The sequence below is a fragment of the Stenella coeruleoalba genome (genome assembly GCF_951394435.1).
Source record: "Stenella coeruleoalba genome assembly, chromosome: 2".
NCBI lineage: Eukaryota > Metazoa > Chordata > Mammalia > Artiodactyla > Delphinidae > Stenella > Stenella coeruleoalba.
Window position 1 is genome coordinate 90,167,223 of NC_137147.1, and position 18,200 is coordinate 90,185,422.

The following is an 18,200-nucleotide window of genomic DNA, read 5'->3' on the forward strand; positions in this document are numbered from 1 at the left end:
ACCTGGAACTCCCATGCTGGCTTTGCTGCCCAGGAACTCTTCATGCATTGTCCCCTCATTTGTCATTCACACATGTGTTGAATACTCAATGGAATACAAGCTTTGTGGCCAATCACTAGACATATGGAGCTGAATAAGAAGCAACCCATGCCACTTGGGAGCTCAGAGTCTTGTGGAGAGACAAACATAGAGAAAAAAAAGTGTGCCAGGCTGTAAATTGAAGAATAAAGGTATAGGTATGCTGTGGGTACCACATGGAAGGGGAACCAAAGTTTGAGAGTTAAAGCTTAGGGTTGGGAGGTGTATAGAGTCCAGGTGGGTCTTTTCAAATGAGATGACATTTCCATCAGGGAAGGAACAGACCCAGGGAACAGAATGAGCAAAGGTCTAGGGTTAGGACAGGGTAGAAGGCACTCCGGGAAGACAGAAGGCAGCCAAGAAGGTTAAAGTGTAGGATAAATGAGACTGGGAGGGGGCAGAGGGGCCAGGAGGAAGCCGAACTGGGAGGTTTGAGTGTTCTGAAGGCCGTATTAAAAAGTATGGTCTCTCTAGACAGTGGCGGGTCTCTGAATACTTTAAAGCAGGACAATGTTGTTTTTAAGAAAGAGCACTATGACAGCAGGATGGAAAATAGTAGGAGGAGAAATCTGGTTATGTGGTTAGTTCAATAGATTGGGCATGGGATGACGAGAATCTGAAGTAGGGAAGTGGCAGTGAAGGGAAGAGAGTAAAGGGGCTGCTTGGAGAGATGGTTCAGGAAGAATTAACAGGATTGGTTGATCATGAAATAAGAGTGCCGAGAGAGATTGGAATGCAAGATAACTCTGAATTTTCTGACTTGGGCAGTGGCTAGAGTGATATGTCCACGGACTGAGAAAGGTTTGGTGGCAATGCACACGGGAACTGATGAGCTCAGATGGGGACCTGTGTAGGTGCCTATAAGATGGCCAGATGCGTTTGAAGTCCAAAGCTTAGGAGAGGGCCAGGCCTGCAGACATCAGTTAGAGAGTCATGCGTATGTTGTTGAGAGATGAGTGAAGGAAACAGAGAAAATCAACCACAGAGGGCCTTTAAGTCTTACTTTGGGTGATACCTTATATTTCAAAATGACTTCTATCTCCCCTATGAATTAAAACTTTCAATCACTTTCAATCCTTCCATGCCATGATCTCAACATACTCTTAAGAAAGCAGATGTCTATGTTATTTTTAACTAAAGGGTAAATGATGGATTGCTAGCTTGTTGAGGAGGACTTGACTTTGAGGTCAAATCTAAAATCCTGTGGATAAGGGTGAAAAAAGGTGCAGAAAGAAAAACGACGTGCATGCTACCGGAACTGACGTCACCACCCTGGGAGGCAGATGGAACCGATATTATTAGCTTTGTTACATAGATGAGTAATCTGAGGTTTAATAAGTTAATGCCTTAATCTAAGGTTTCACATAATTTAATCACTTGATTGAGTTGATATATAACTGAGTTGGGATTTGGACACTATTTTCCTAAATCCTACTCTAGTGGTTTTCTCCCTTATACTAGTCTGCTTTTCAAAGGCAATAGGTAGAAAGGCTAGTATTTTTTTTTTAAGTTGGGGTATAGCTGCTTTACAATGTTGTGTTAGTTTCTGCTGTACAACGAAGTGAATCAGCTATACATATACATACATCCCCATATCTCCTCCCTCTTGCGTCTCCCTCCCTCCCACCCCCTCATTCCCACCCATCTAGGTCACTGTTGGGAATTAAGAAGCACCTTTCTTCCTTAGTGTGAAGGAAAGTTTATGATGGCAAAAATGCCCAAGAAGCCACATTTTGGTAGTATTTCTCCAGATCTGCTTTCTCATAGGATTTCAAAGGTAGATGTTTATTTGCCCAAAGGCATGCATTTCTATTGTTGGCTTGAGTGGGACCCCTCAGGTCACAATACCCAGGTGCCCATTTTGTAGCTTTCTCTCTAAAATCTGCCCTTTCAATTTGCAAATGAACTGCAATATATCTATGCATATTTTCAACCCAAATCACTCAGATATCAATGCTGAAAAGAAAGACTAGCACTTTTAGAGTTATGTGTGTTGTCAATATTTCATAGCTTTCAATCCCAGAGTAAAGAGCATAATCTTAATAGTTTTTCATTCTAATGCCCTGCTATTTACCCAACATGATTGGAAAAAAAGAGAAAGACCTTGACCTTTTGTAGACTTTTAAAATGCATTTTATAGTCTGCATAACAAGGCAGTGGTTGCTTAGGCTATATTTTGCCCTGTAACTGATGTTAGAGGTAGCTTCACCAGAGACTTGTAATGGGATTTTTATTTGATTTACATTTTTACATTTACAATGCAATTTTCTCTGGCATGTTATTTTTCTTGTAAGTTGCACTAAAACATGATGTAAATAAGTAGATTACACTGCTAAATAAAGAACAGAAAGAGCATAATTTAAAAAACTAGAATCAGAAAAATTAATTTTTTTAAAGATTGCATCAATCTACACACTTGATTATGTTCAGAAACTAGAAAAGTTAAAAAGATAAAATACTAAGAATTCTGAAATGGCTTTTTAAACTGGCAAGACACAATTATAGGAAGTGTACACCAGTTTCACCCCAATTTCATTGGCGTTTGTACAGTCAAGAGATTAATATCTGTTAATACTAAGTTAAAAACACTGAGCTGAGTATTTGGGATAAGGTAGTCAATCACACAAAATAGTTTTATCCCTCGTAGAACTTTTAACCTAACAGAGCAGAAAGAAAGAGAGAGAGAGAGAGAGAGAGAGAGAGAGAGAGAGAGAAAGGACATACATGTGTATATACATGCTTATATTTATACAGGTACATCATATATACATGTATGTACATAGTTACACCTATATTCTACTAATTTAGTATTTTAATGGGGAGATTACATCATTACAATTTTAACTGACATTTCATTTCTAGCAAGCTTGAATAATCTTTTACGATTTTTGCCAGTTATATTTCTTCTTTAAAAATTGGCTATTCATATGTGTTACTCAGTTTTGGCTTAGCGACTTTCTTATTAATTTGAATGATGTATTTATATAATCATGTCACATTTACTGAAAGTGCTTCACAGCTTCATATACATATATATGAAACTTCTATCTATATGAACATAAAGAAGCTATTATATAATCAACCAAATCAATCTTGTTTTTTCTGATCTGTGTTCTTATTTCTTAACTTAGAAAGTCTCACCCAGCACCCCTACTTCTCCTCCTTCCACCAGTCTGAGTCCAATAGGGAAGAAGCAAGGAAATAATACCATGTTTTGAGACTACTACTTCTCTGTGGACTGATTCATTTGTATATGCTATTTAATATGTATTACTTCATAAACAATAAAAATGGGATAATAATATACCTACTATCTTATAACCTGGGATTTTTTTTTACCTTTCTTGAAATAACACATTTTTCCATGTCAGTAACTACTTATCTAATCGTGTTTTTGAGTATATATATAAATATATATAATTTATATACCCTCCAATTAATGAATATTTAGATTTGTTTCAAATTAAAATTAAGATTTCTATGCTAAGATTCAAATTAAAATTGTCTTTGCATATATTTTTCCTCAGATTCTCCCCCTAAGATATATTTTTATAAATAGAATCTTATAAATAAAATGTATTAAAAATTTTTCAAAAAATATTTTTAGTTCTCTTTATATATGTTGCCAAAATGCTCTCCAAAAAGGTTATGTGTCTGGTAAGAGATGAGGGTCTAACAACATACAAAACTGGGAGAATATGAGGTCATGGACTCTGAGATGGAGCAAGTTGGCAGGTGGTGGCTGAAGGTGAGTCAAGTGACAGCCATGGAGTTCAAGAGACCCAGGCAAAGCCAGGAATGGGCCAGCTAGATGTATACTGAATTCACCCAGGAGGATTCAATTATTCACTCATTTGTTTCTTTGTTAAACAAATATAGGAGGGCTTACCATGAGCTAGGTACTGTTTTAAAGAAACAAAACAGACAAAAATAAGGTAAAAGTTGTACTATGTCAGATGGAAGAAGAGCTTTGAATAAACACAAAGCAGTGCTTATTGAGAGGCTTATATTTTAAAAAGGATGTCATGGAAAGCCTCACTGAGAAGATGAAAATTAACTGGCAGCCATGTGGAAATCTGGGTGGAGAGTGATTCAGGAAAAGGGAATAGCATAAGCAACGGTCCTGAGGCAGTTATTCCAGTGTACTGGGAAATAAGCAAGATGATCCCTCAAAGGAGAGTTTGGTGCCAGTGAAGGAGGTTGAGAGACCTGGAGGAGGATAGAAAGTAATACAGAGAGTGGTGAGGCCAGACAGAAGGAACTTCAAAGGAAGCTCCTTCCATTTTACCTATGAATGGAAAAGCAGTGGTTTGAAAGCAGCAAACACAAAGTGAAAGAATGCTAGTTATTCCCTCCCCATCCTGAAGTACACAGGGTGTAGAAAAAGAGCTACAAATATATTTATATATTCAGAGGAGAGCCAGATTTAAGTTAGGGCTGAAAGAAACAGGAGTCTTCTGTGACAACACTGAGAGTGAATCTCTGGAAAAAAAAAACAATAGGAAAGGCCATTACTGAAGTCACAAGTGACTTCCTGGCTGATGGTGGGAAAAATGCAGTGGAGGAGGGTTAAGAACAATCAGGGAATAATAGTTTGAAAGTTATGATGCGATGGTGGGAGAGGGAAAATGGAAACTGAAGAGGAACTGGCCAGTGAGCTAACTAGTTAAGTAGGATGAAAACCTACCTCAGTGGTTTCCAAGAACAAAGTCTGGTATTCAGGAAGCCAAGAGGCGGGGGAAAAAGCACTTTAAGAAAGAGTAATCAGCTATGGCAAATGAGGTTGAGAGGTTGAGTAATTCACTGCTGAAAACTGACCATTGGATTTGGCAAGATGTAAGTTGTTAGTGGTCTTGACAGAGTAGTTTTTTCGTGGTATGTTGGGATTGAAAGTCTGAAGAGGTAAGAGGAGGTAAGGACAAGTTGACAGAGAGTTAGAGCAAATTTCTTGGGGTGTTTGGCTTTTTTTTTTTTTTTTTTTAATTTTTGGCTGCGTTGGGTCTTCATGGCTGCATTGCAGGCTTTCTCTAGCTGCGAGCGGGGGCTACTCTTCATTGCGGTGTGTGGGCTACTCATTTCAGTGGCTTTTCTTGTTGCTGAGCACAGGCTCTAGGCATGCGGGCTTCAGTAGTTGTGGCATGTGGGGTCAGTAGTTGTGGCTCACAGGCTCTAGAGCGCAGGCTCTAGAGCACAGGCTCAGTAGTTGTGGCACACAGGCTTAGTTGCTCTGCGGCATGTGGGATCTTCCCAGACCAGGGATCGAATCCGTGTCCCCTGGATTGGCAGGCAGATTCTTAACCACTGTGCCACCAGGGAAGTCCTGGGGTGCTTGGCTTTAATGGAGGGCATTTCTAATAATCAGGTGAGAGATGGAGAAAGACAAGCTCTAGGGAATATTTTATAAGATGGGAGATGTTGGAGTTTCAGAGAACCCAAAAGAAAACATCCCTTTCATATCTGCCCAAATTCTGAATCTATGAAATATAGGAAACAGGCAGTCAAAGATAAGAATACTACTTTCATTACTGACAAAACTGTTAGGGCACGTGGATTAAGTCAATCAGCCAAATGCAATTGATAATATTTTACACAAAATTAGGCAGAATTACCTGCCCAGTTCCTGGCAGCACTGAACAACTGTAGACCTTCCCCACTGGAGTCTGCCCTTGTAAAACATAACTTTAAGGAAAGGAATAAAATGTGGCCTTTCTTTAGGCAGGTGGAGCCTAAAGAGGAAAGAGAGAAGAAGGAGCTGAGCTGAGCTCCTCTATTCACCAATCAGATAATTTCCTCATTCCCTGGAGGATGAATGAGGGGTTCTTTTCTAACAAGAGATTTCCCACCATGTCTGCTTACTGATAGAAAAGGGGAAACTGAAGACTCAGGAGATAAGTAGAAGACCGGAGTTCTTGAGTAGGTTACAGGAGATGAGATCCAGTACAAAAACATTGATAGGAACTAGGGAAGTTTATCCCATTTACCAGGAGAAGAGCATTTTTCTCTTCTAATTGTTCTTATTTCTCAGTGAAATAGGAAGTGAGATCATCAGTTATGAGTGAAAAGAGAACAGGTTCAAAGAGACAGAAGGTGTGAAATAATCTTCTCAAAGAGTGGGAAAGAAAATTGACTAGAGAGATGAAGATTGGCTGAGCAGTGCTAAGGGTCCACTTGAGTTTTGTGGTTGTAAAGTTAGGGTGAGTTCTTGCAGTAATAGATTTTCCCTCCCCTGGCCACAGGAAAAGAGGAGGCAGAGAGCTGTATTTGACCTGGGCTGTGGTTTTGCCAGGTGACTCTTAGAAAGGGGAAAGGGTGTTTAGGTTGTATGCAAGGGAGTGATGAAGCATGGAACTTAGTCTAGTTAAAGGGAATATAAAGGATGAGAGGTACAATATAAAAGCAAAAGGGCAAGGGCAATGAACTGAAGTTCCCAGTGGGGTCAAAGAAATGTTGTGGTTAGAGTATTGGGATAACTATGCTGGAAAGCCAGGAGTGATTGTTAAAGAATAGAGCACTTGAAAATGAGATTTGAAGATGTTAAAGGCAATGACAAGGTCTAGAGTTTAACTCTGAGAGTAAGTGGCTGAGGTGGGTTGGTTGAAGACATCATTCTAAGTAAAGAGGTCAAGGCTGTGAGAGGACAGGTTGTGGAATGGACCATCTACGTAATTGCTGAAGTCACCAAGACAATGACAGAAATAGTGACAGAGAGAAAACTATGAGCCAAGTGCTAAAAGCTTCCATGAGTCGTAGGACTGAAAGATCAGAGAATGATTGCAGGAAGGGGGCGTGGAAAGTAGTTTTGTCTACTTTCGGGTTTTGGGAGAAGATAGAAGAGAAAAAATATCTGGGAAAACAATGGCAAATAAGGAGGGCACCAATCTTCTCTTGGGTCCGGAGACTGGGTGAGAAAAAGCAGGTAACACTTGTGAGGGCTTCAACTACTTTCCTTGACTTTTTTTAGATAGATCATAAGATAAAGGGAGGAGTCAGGTTTTAGATAGATCATAAGATAAAGAGATGAAGATTCAGAGGAGAGACCAGGGATGTGGAAGATGATGCCAAAAAAAGAACATAAGTGACAGAAAAGCAGAGTGGAAGGATTTAGATTATTAGGGGATGCAGATCCTTATATGTGGTGATATTTCTGTGTGTTCTTTGATGACCTGGGATCTTGGACTTCTGGAAGAGATAGAGGTAAATGAGGCATGATGGCATTAGTCCTGATGGTTTCTCAGGAGAAGGGCAGGCCACTGATTCCATTTGCAGCCTTTTTCTTGGTTATAATAGCAGAGAAGTGCGCTGTCATGGTGAGAGTGCTGGTCTTACCTTGGGCTTATAGAAATCTGGAAAGTTCCTTAAATCCAGCTGAGGGTAGCATTATAATATATTGAGCTACCCACTATTCTGTCCAGAATTTTCTTTGATAGTCTGGTCTGTTTATTCTATTGCATGTAATGTAATATTATACTGCAAAATTTCCAAAAAAAAAGTCCCTCTGGGTTTTTGATGTCGATTAATTCTTAAGACTCATTTGGAGCTTAGTAGAAAAATATCAGAATCTTCCTCTTCCTTCCACTCAGAAATAAATTCTCTCCCTCCTCTGAAATTCCCACAACCCTTTACTTGAATCTCTCTTGTAACATTTTATCACAATTATTTTTGTGAATGTCTTACATCTATGACATATACAAATTTCTATCACACTACAGTGTCCCAAACTGTACCTTAAATATAGTGGTTCTTAAATAACTATATGTGGAATGTATGAATAAAAAAGCAATGAACAAGCTGGGAATCAGAAAGTCTGCATTTGAGAATCATTCTGCCTCTCCTTATGTATGTTATGTAACCTTGAGCAAGTTATTTAACTTCTCATATTTGCATCTGTAAGGTGGGAATAATAATGGTCCTATCTACCTCCAGGCTGCTGAAGTAAGTGTGAGAACTAGATGCAGCACTTGAAAATGCCTTGAAAACTCATTCAAAAGAAGCTATTTCAAAAATGACATTCAAAAAAATACTATCATTCATTACAAGACAATTTGATAATTTGCAGGAAGCACTTCATTATATGTCCAACAATTATTTTTTGGCTCAGACATATCTGGAAGGAAAAAACCTGGCTAGGACTCAGATGATAATTAGGCCCTTTCATTCTGCCATCTTTAGCACAGAAATACTGCTGAAGGTGGCAGCTGTGAGCTGCTTTCAACTCCAAACTCAACAAAATGTTCCATTGCTTCATACCATACTGAAACCCCAACATTACTAATTTATTCCCTGGAGTTAAACATTGTCTTTATTCTTTAAGTTCTATTTCAAAGAAAATAGAGGAATAGTTTAGTACAGTGGCTTGGATTTGAATCCCAGTTTCGTGACTTAGTGGCTCTATAACTTTAACAGAGTTTCCTAATATGTAAGACATATGACAGTATCTTCCTCTTAAAGTTATCCTGAGGACAAAATATGATAATGTTTAAGATATGTATGTGAGTATTCTGATATGGTACCTGGCCAATGTCAACTGCTCAAAAAACGTTAGGCATTTTAAAATTCATCATAAAATCTCTAATAACATACTGAGGATGATAGATGAAATAGAAAACGAAGATCTAATACAGAGAATCAACAAATCCAAAAGATTGTTCTTGGAAAAAGATTAATAGAATAACCAAACCTAGGCAGAAATTGAACAAGAAAAAAATAGAGCAAGAACACACAAAAAATGCTAGAAATGAAACAGGAATATAACTGCAGATACAGCATAGGTTAAAATTTAATAAGACAATATTATTAATACTTAATGCCTATAAATTTGAAAACTTAGACAAAATAGATACATTTTCTAGAAAAAAATTATAAATTACCAAGCTTGGTAAGAAACAGAAAGTTAGACTATTCCTATAACCCTTAAAGAAATTGAATTAGTAGTTTCAAACCTTCTCATACAGGTCCAGATAATTTTATAAATGAGTTATACCAAAGTTTTAGGGAGCAGATAACACTCATCTTATTCAATCTAGAGAATAGAGAAAGAGGTAATGCACCTCCAACTCATGTTGCAAGATGAGTATAACTCTGGTGGCAGAACCAGCAAGAAGAATATGAGAAACTAAAATTGCAGGTTAATCTAATAAACATAGATTCAGTGTCCTACCTAAACCAGAACTTAGAAAACAAAGTCCATCAAAATATTATATGTAGGAATATGTATAAAATATATATTTATCCAAGAAATAAAGTGTTAGAACATTATGAATCTACTGATAAAATGTTCGCAATTAGGGCTTCCCTGGTGGCGCAGTGGTTGAGGGTCCGCCTGCCGATGCAGGGGACACGGGTTCATGACCCGGTCCGGGAAGATCCCACATGCCGCGGAGCAGCTGGGCCCGTGAGCCATGGCCGCTGAGCCTGTGCGTCCGGAGCCTGTGCTCCGCAACGGGAGAGGCCACAACAGTGAGAGGCCCGCGTAACGCAAAAAAAAAAAGAAGTTCACAATTAATATTTAAAGAAGAAAAATCATATAGTCATCTTAATAGATGCAGATAAGGCAGTTGATAAAATTCAACAACCTTAGCAAAAAAAAAGAATTGAAGGCATTTTCCTTAACTTGTTAACGTGTCTACCAAAAATACATAGCAAGCATTGTGATAATGGTGAAAAATTAGAATCATTCCATTTAAATTCAGGAATACAGTGAGGATACCCACTATTACTACTTTGATTCAACAACATACTAGAGACCTAGCTGTAAGGCAAGATAAAAGAAGATATAAATATAAGGAAAGGAAGTGTATTAGCCTGCTTGGGCTGCTATAACAACATATTATAAATTGGGTGGCTTAAACAACAGACCAAGGTTCTGGCCAATTCGGTTCCTGCTGTGGCCTTGTTTCCTGGCTTGCAAAGGGCCAGCTTCTTGCTGTGTCCTCACATGGCAAGCACAAGAACAAACTCCTGATGTCTTCTTGTAAGGCTACTAATCCCGTCATGAGGTCCCCATCCTCATAACCTAATCTAAACCTACTTACCTCTCAAAGGCCCCATCTTCAAATACCATCACATTGGGAGTTAGGGCTTCAACATAAGAATTTGGGGGTGTGAGGGCAACAATTCCATCTGTAACAAGAAGATATCAAAACATCGCAATGATTGATTTTCTGCATAGGAAACTAGAATGGATCTACAGAAAAATATTGTTAATAACTGTGATTAGCAAAATGACTGAAATGGGATCAATATACAAAAATCAGTCACATTTTTGCCACCAGGAACAAATTGGCAATAAATATTTTGAAATATAAAATTTACAATAGCAATTAAAAAACCATAAAATACCTAAGAAAAATCTTAGAAAGAATGTGTAAGTATTCATAGAGAAAATTAGAAAACTTTATTAAAAAACATTAAGGAAGATCCAAATAAATGGAGAGAAGAAAAATGGACCAACTATACAGAGAGCCCAGTATATAAGAAAACTTTACATATACTGTATGACAAAGTGGCACCATAAATTAATGGGGAAAGAATATATAACTTAGTAGATGGTGTTGGGAAAACTGACTTACTTTAGGAAAAAAATAAATGTGGACCTCTCTATAACACTGCTTACAAAAGTGAACTAAATGAATGAATTAAAAATCTAACTGTGAGAAGCAAAGGAAACCATCCACAAAAAGAAAAGGCAGCTTATGGAAGGCAAGAAAATATTGCAAACAACATATCTGATAAACGGTTTATAGCCAAAATAGACCAAGAACTCTCACAACACAATCTTTAAAAAACAAACAACCAAATTAAAAATGGGCAGGAGACCTGAAAAGGCATTTTTCTAAAAATACATACAGATGACCAACAGACACAAGAAAAGATGCCCAACATCACTTATTATCAGGGAAATGCCATCAAAACCACAATGAGATTATCATCCCACACCTGACAGAAAGACTGTCATCCAAAAGACAACAAATAATAAGAATTGGCCAGGATGTGGAAAACAGTATAGAGGTTGCTCAAAAAATTAAAAATAGAACTAACATATGAAAAAAAATCTAACTGTGAGAGTTACATTATAAAATTCTTAAAAAGAAACACAGGAAAATAATTTTGTAACTTAGTATATTGGTTTCCTATTGGTGCTAAAAAAAAATTACCACAAACTTAGTGGCTTAAACAATACAAATTTATTGTCAGAAGTTTTAAAAATAAGCTTCCTGTAAAGTTGTGTTCCTTCTGGATGCTCTAGGGAAGAATCCCTTTTCTTATCTTTCCCAGCTTTTAGAGGCCACCTACATTCCTTGGGCTGTGTTCCCTTCTTCCATCAAAAAAGCCAAGAGCACAGCATCTTCAAATCTCTGTCTCTTTCTGACCTCTGCTTCTTTCACTCTCCTGCTTCCTGCCTTCCTTATAAGTACCCTCATGATTATATTGGGCCCTCCCAGATAATCAAGGATAATCTTCCCATCTCAAGATCCTTAACTTAATCATACCTATAAAGTCTCTTTTTCTATGTAAGGTTATATATTCATATGTTCCAGGGATTAGGGTACAGATGTCTTTGGGGGCCATTATTCTGTCTACTATACTTAGGAACAGGAAAGGACATCCTGGGAAATATTTCAAAAAGTCAAACCATAAGAAAAAAAAAAAAGATTGATTGAATTACGTCAAGATAAAGAACTTCTGAAAGTAACCACAGAAGACACAAATAAGTGGAAAGATATTCCATGCTCATGGATTGGAAGAATTAATATTGTTAAAATGTCCATACTACCCAAAGTGATCTATAGATTCAATAAAGTCCATATCAAAATTCTGATGGCATTTTTCACAGAAATAGAACAAATAATCTTGAAATTTGTATGAAACACAACTCAAAAGACTCCAAATAGCTACAGTAATCTTGAGAAAGAAGAACAAAGCTAGAGGTTTCACACTTCCTGATTGCAAACTATATTACAAAACTATAGTAATCGAAACAGTATGGTGTTCATATAAGACAGACACTTAGACCAATAGAACAGAATAAACCCACACATATATAGTCAGTTAGTTTTTTACATGGGAGCCAAGAATATACAATGGAGAGAGAATAGTCTCTTTAATAAATGTTGTTGGGAAAACTGGATAGCCACATGCAAAAGAATGAAATTGGACCACTATTTTACATCATATACAAAAATCAACTCAAAATGAATTAAAGGCTTGAACTTAAGACCTGAAATCATAAGACTTCTAAAAGAAAACATAGGAGGTAAGCTCCTGTCAAGGATTTTTTGGATTTGACATCGAATGCAAAGTCAACAAAAGCAAAAATAAACAAGTGGGACTATATCAGACTAGTAACTTCTGTACAGCAAAGGAAACAATCAACAAAATTAAAAGACAATCCATGTAATGGGAACAAATATTTTCAAATTCTGTATCTGGTGAGCTGTCAAAAGTTCAAAAATGACAGAAGTAAAACCAATTAATTGCTGAGGTAGTAATCAGTAACAGTTTATTATGCACACACTAAAAATACAGTTTGCAAACCAGGAACACTCAAACCAAAACATGGAATGAGGTTTGGGGGTATATTGATATAAAGCAGTTATTTGCAGTGTCTAAAACAGACAAGGGATTAATATCTAGAATATATAAGAATGTCTCTTAAATCAGTAAGAAAAAACGCAGCAGTCCTAATAGGAAAATGTTCATTCCATCACATCACAGGAAAATGACAGAAAAGGAAATCCAAAAGGCAAAAAAGCATGTCAAGAGACTCTCAAAGTCAGGAAAATAAATGTTAAATAAAGTTATAGTCCCTTATACCTATAAGATTAGAGAGATAGATAATGCAGCAGGAAGGCAGGGACTGGGAAGTACACACTGCAGCCATTCTGGAGAGAAATCTGTCAAGACGTAGTCATGTTTAGTGTATGCATCCTCTATGACACAGCATTTTTCTAGCCCCAAAGAAATTTACCTACACACACCTATACCAGGTTGTTCATGGAACTATTATTTGTGTGTATGTAAGAAGGGCGGGATGAGTTGGAGTTAATCTGGGTGCCCATAACTGGGGGAGTGGATAGGTAAAATAAGGTAGCTTCACGTGTAGGCATACTATGCAGCCATTAGCAAGAACTATCTAAATAGGGATATAAGCGCTTAAATGTATCTGAAAAACAGGACTGAGAAAAAAAGAGAAGTAAATGATATTACACAATAGCATTTACAGAAATTAAAATACACACAAAAGCATATCTTACAAAAATGCAGACCGTAAGATTCACATAAAACAAATTAGAATGTTTGCCTATGATGGGGGAGGGAGGGAGGGGAGGGGGGGAAGGGAGGAAGGAAGGGAGGAAGTGAGGAAAAGAGAGAGGAAGGGAGGGACAGAGGAATGAAGGATGTTCAAGGATCTAAATATTGAATATTGTAAACACATCTATTCTCTCCAAACTGATTTATAAATTCAGTAAAATTCTAATATAAATTCCTATAGGGTTCTAAGTGAAATCTGACAAGTTGATTCTAAAATTTATGTAGAAGAACAAAAGGTTAAGAATGGTTACTATACTCCTCAGGAAGAATAACAAGACAAGGAGACTACAAAAATCAAGACTTATTGCAAAGCTTTAAGAGTAAAGAACATGATCTTGGCAAGTGTAGCAGACAGACCCATGGAATATAATACAGAACCCCACATATATGGAAAGCTGATAGATGATAGGAGGATGGTATATAGACTATGCAATAAACAGTAACGTGGTGAGGCACTTGGTTATCCATTTGAAAAAAGAAAATGGATTCTTTCCCATGCCAAGTATAAAAACCAGTTACATGTATTAAAGACAAGTGTGAAAACAAAACTTGAAGATATTCTATTTAGGGACAAAACGGAATATCTTTATGATCTTGATGTCAGACATGATTCCTTAAAGAAGATGAAAAAGGTAACTATAACAAAATATTGGTAATTTTGACTGTGTTAAAATTTAGAACTCCTGTTTATCAAAGGGTTTCATAAAGAAAGTAAAAGGGCATTTATCACATGTAAAAACAAAGTGTTAGTATCTGGAATATAGGGTTTTTTTTAAAAAGTATTATATTTCAACAAGACCAAAAAAAAAAAAAAAAAAACCAGAAGAAAAATAGCCAAAAAGACATGAATTCAAAATAGGAGTATGAATGACCGATAAACATATGAAAAGGTGTTCAGGCTCCTTAGTATTCAGAGAAGCCCAAATTAAAATTCTAATGATGTACCAGTTCATACACATCAGACTGGCACATATTCCAAAGTCTGACAACACCGAACGTTGGCGAGGATGTAGGACAGCCTGAGCTTTCATATTTGGCTGGTGGGAATGTACATTTGTACAAAGCCAGAGCAATCTGGCATTAGGCAGTAAAACTGATGGTGAACCTACCCCGTGACCTTGTTCTTTTACACATATTTTGTGCCCTAGAGAAACTTTTGCATGTGTATACCAGGAGTCAGGCAGGAGAATGTTCCCAGAAGCGCTGCTCCTGTTAGCAAAATGAACCAGAAAGAGCACGATGCCCATAGTGAGCAGAATGGGTCATATATTGGGATTTAGTCATAACATAAAATTCCCTACAGTGGCTAGAATGAATGAACAACATTCATTCATTCATATTGCATTCAACTGCACTCACAACACATACTACATAGATTACCATGGATGAAGCTCAAAATTCAGATTGAGTGGAAAAAGCAAGTTGTAGACAACCACATTATATATCCTACTCAGGTAAATTCTGAAACCATAAATGTAATAATTCTTGTTTGGCGATACTTACATATGTAATAAAGTCCAACAAAATGAAAGAGAATTATAAACAGTAGAAAGAAAGGAGAAGAATTCAACTGGGGCCACGTCAATAGAGAACCTTTTCTTTTTTTTCTTTTATTTATTAAGATACGTGCTGTGTATTTTTCTTTTTGCTATATATTATATACATATGGACACACATATATATAGACACACATACATATTATATATGTATATATATATCTGTTATGTTCATTCACATATTTATATTCATTATATATTCTTTTGTACGTAATATTTCATAGTAAAACTGCGAACAACGAAAGAAAAAAGTGAAGCTTCCAGTTAGCATATAAAAGGTTTCCAATATAAGCTATGACCTTTGATGCTCAGGCTCTATTTCTTCCCCAAGCCTAGAATTCATCCTACCCTGTGGCTTTATGCAAAAGTAATTCCATAAAGCCTGTGGCTGGGAACACACACAACTTACATAGGTCCACAGAGACACACACACACACACAGATTGCAGCCACAGTTGTCACACTTCTTTCCCCTTCTCTAGCTCCAGTGCTGAGACTGGCAAATTAGCAGCCCTCTATCATGGATGGAAGAGGGCACCGCGGTGAACAAAGCCAGCCAAAATGCTGACCATCTATATTTCCTTCTAGACCTGAAGGAGGAGAGGGCTCAGGCACTGGGAGGGGAAACCTGGCAGAGCCTAGAGGGTTTTCATGCAGGAGGGAGCTATTTGAAGCGCTCTGGGGAATGCTGGTCTGTGGGAAGGGCATGCGTGGAGTTGACCTTCTGAGAGCAGTATTAGGTGTATCGAATGTACTCACCGTCCAGAGATTCCTTCTTCCCTTTGACATTGCTAAAAATGGAATCAGCTGCAAAGAGTATGTGACTGTGTATGGTAATTTGGGTAAAGCTTGTCAAGTGTAACATTTAGCCAGAAACATGGTATGGTCTGGGATCAAAATCATTTTTTTTTTTTTTTTTTGGTACGCGGGCCTCTCACTGTTGCGGCCTCTCCCGCAGCGGAGCACAGGCTCTGGACACGCAGGCTCAGCGGCCACGGCCCACAGGCCCAGACACTCCGCGGCATGTGGGATCCTCCCGGACCGGGGCACGAACCCGTGCCCCCCGCATCGGCAGGCAGACTCCCAACCACTGCGCCACCAGGGAAGCCCCCAAAATAATATTTTTAAGATGACGTTAGTTCTCAAACTTCCTCTGGAACCTCCCGGGTGTAATCTGAAACGCAGCCCCCAACCAGTAGGTGGAGGGCAGGGTGAGATTTAAGAAAGAGGCAGATTACTCCAGATTGGTAGGTGGAAGGTTTAAGAAGCAAGGGAACTTAACTTTAGAGTCTTGTCTTTTGTGGCCGCAAGACAAGTAGATTTCCACGCCTGCCTGCCAGAACCTTAAAAATCTATACAGAAGCCTTAACTGGGTTCAGTCCAGATAGTCTCATCACCACCACATTATTCACTCAAGGCTGTGTCCTTGGGAAGCTTCTGGGAGCAAAGAGCAGGGAAGGCAAGCGAAGGCACATTGCAAAAACAGGGCAAGGGGTGAGGAGCCTTCCAGTGCCCCGGTCCAGCTTTCGGGTCAAACCAGGGGGTAGTCAGGGCGGTCAGATGACCTCCCTTCACAGATGAAATGGTATAGCTTTCTTGGCAGCCAGGAAAGACTGCAATCTCTTTTAAAACGTTGTTTTCTCCCCAAATACCTCTCCAAACGCTCACAGTAGCTAAGCAGCCCTTTCCAGTAGCTTGCCACGCTGGAGGGAAAAATCATCACTCACTCAGCTGTAGGCAACCCAGGGGACTACCTCTTACTAACAAAACCATGTCAGGCCTGAAGCAGAGTCCCGTGATATCCGGGAGAACTGGGTAGATTTTTAGAGTGATTACAGCTTGTGAAAGCACCATGTTCTTTCTGTAACATTTTTGTGTGTGTGTGAATTGAGACCACACGGCAAGTTACACCTAGGCCTTTTACTAAAACATAATTTTTGACGTGATTTTTCTGCCTTCGGCTCACCATTAAGCCTACCTCTGCTAACAAACACACTGTAGATGGTCTGAATTATAGGAACTGTAAAACCAAGGAGTCCCGCACACCAGCTATAATAAATTGGTATTAATTCTAGGAACTGGGAAGCTTTTAAAGAAAGAAGAGCTCTTTGGTTTTCTCTGAGCTATTCATGTGTGTCACCGGATGTAATAAAATCATACCACAACGTGTTTTATTTTGTCACAATGAATGCTGACCTGGAGGGACACAGCATGATGTGCCTAAGTAATGGCATTAACTTGAATAGACTGTTTTTAATGCAAACCCGGTAAATGGTTAGAATGGCCTGGATCTCAAGTTGGCTTGATGTCCTAGTCCATTCAGGCTACTATTAAACAATACCACAAACTGGGTAGCTTAAAAACGACATAAATTTATTTCTCATACTTCTGAAGGCTAGAAGTTCAAGATCAGGGTGCCAGCATGGTTGGGTGAGAGCCCTCTTCTGGGTTGCAGACTTCTTATGCGCCATATCCTTACGTGGGGGAAGAGGGGTAAGCTAGCTCTCTGGAGCCTCTTTTGTAAGAACACTAATCCCACTCATGAGGGCTCTACTCTCATGACCTAATCACTTCCCCAAAGGTGCCACCTCCTAACCCCATTACTTTGGGCATTAGGTTTTCAACATATGAACTTTGGGGGAGGGACACAAACATTCAGATCATAGCACTTGGGTTATGCCCCCAACTTCTTAGTTGCTTCCCCTGGATACATAATACAAATTAGGGAATCCTTCAAAAGTAAGGAAAAAGAGAAAGGAAAAAAATGGAATAGAAAAAGGAAGGAAGGAAAAAGAAGAGAAGGAAAAAAGAGATAGAAGGCAAAGATGAAATGAAGAAAGGAAAGTCTGAAAGAGGGAAAAAAGGAGACGAGAGACGCAGGAGAGGAGAAGAGGAAGTGAAGCATCCACTTAACACCCTGAACTGAGCAAGTTCCCGCAAGGCTCAAGGAGGCTCCGTGTGACACTGCCTCTTCCCTTCCGTAGAAGCATCAGGTCGAGGGTTTCACTGCACATTATGTTTACTTTTTCCCTAAGAGAAAACACTCTATTAGATTAACTAGTAATTGGAGCTTGGGGCCTTCCTGGACTAGTCTAATTAAGATCTAGTTCCCAACAAGTAAGGCGAAGGGTGCTCTGTATCCTGAGCCCATCTGCTCCTGTTTGACCCTTGACCTGTTCAGCAACTCTCAGAACAGCACCAAGTGGACAGCTCACAACCCAGGTTTGCAGAAACAGAATTTAATCTGGAAGGTGTA

General features: G+C 38.5%; 1 protein-coding gene across 8 annotated transcripts in view; it reads right to left on the minus strand.

Annotated features, from left to right (window-relative positions):
- The window catches only part of LOC307181968 (uncharacterized protein), a 192,283-nt gene that overhangs the window by 42,515 nt on the left and 131,568 nt on the right, over positions 1–18,200 (minus strand). For all 8 annotated transcript variants that reach the window (XR_013827087.1, XR_013827088.1, XR_013827089.1 and 5 more), the window contains exon 6: positions 10,110–10,197. Coding sequence is in view for 5 of the 8 variants with exons in the window: in XM_079912956.1 (XP_079769082.1) it covers positions 10,110–10,138 (29 nt within the window). In the remaining 3 variants the exon portion in view is untranslated. The remainder of the gene's footprint in view (positions 1–10,109; positions 10,198–18,200) is intronic.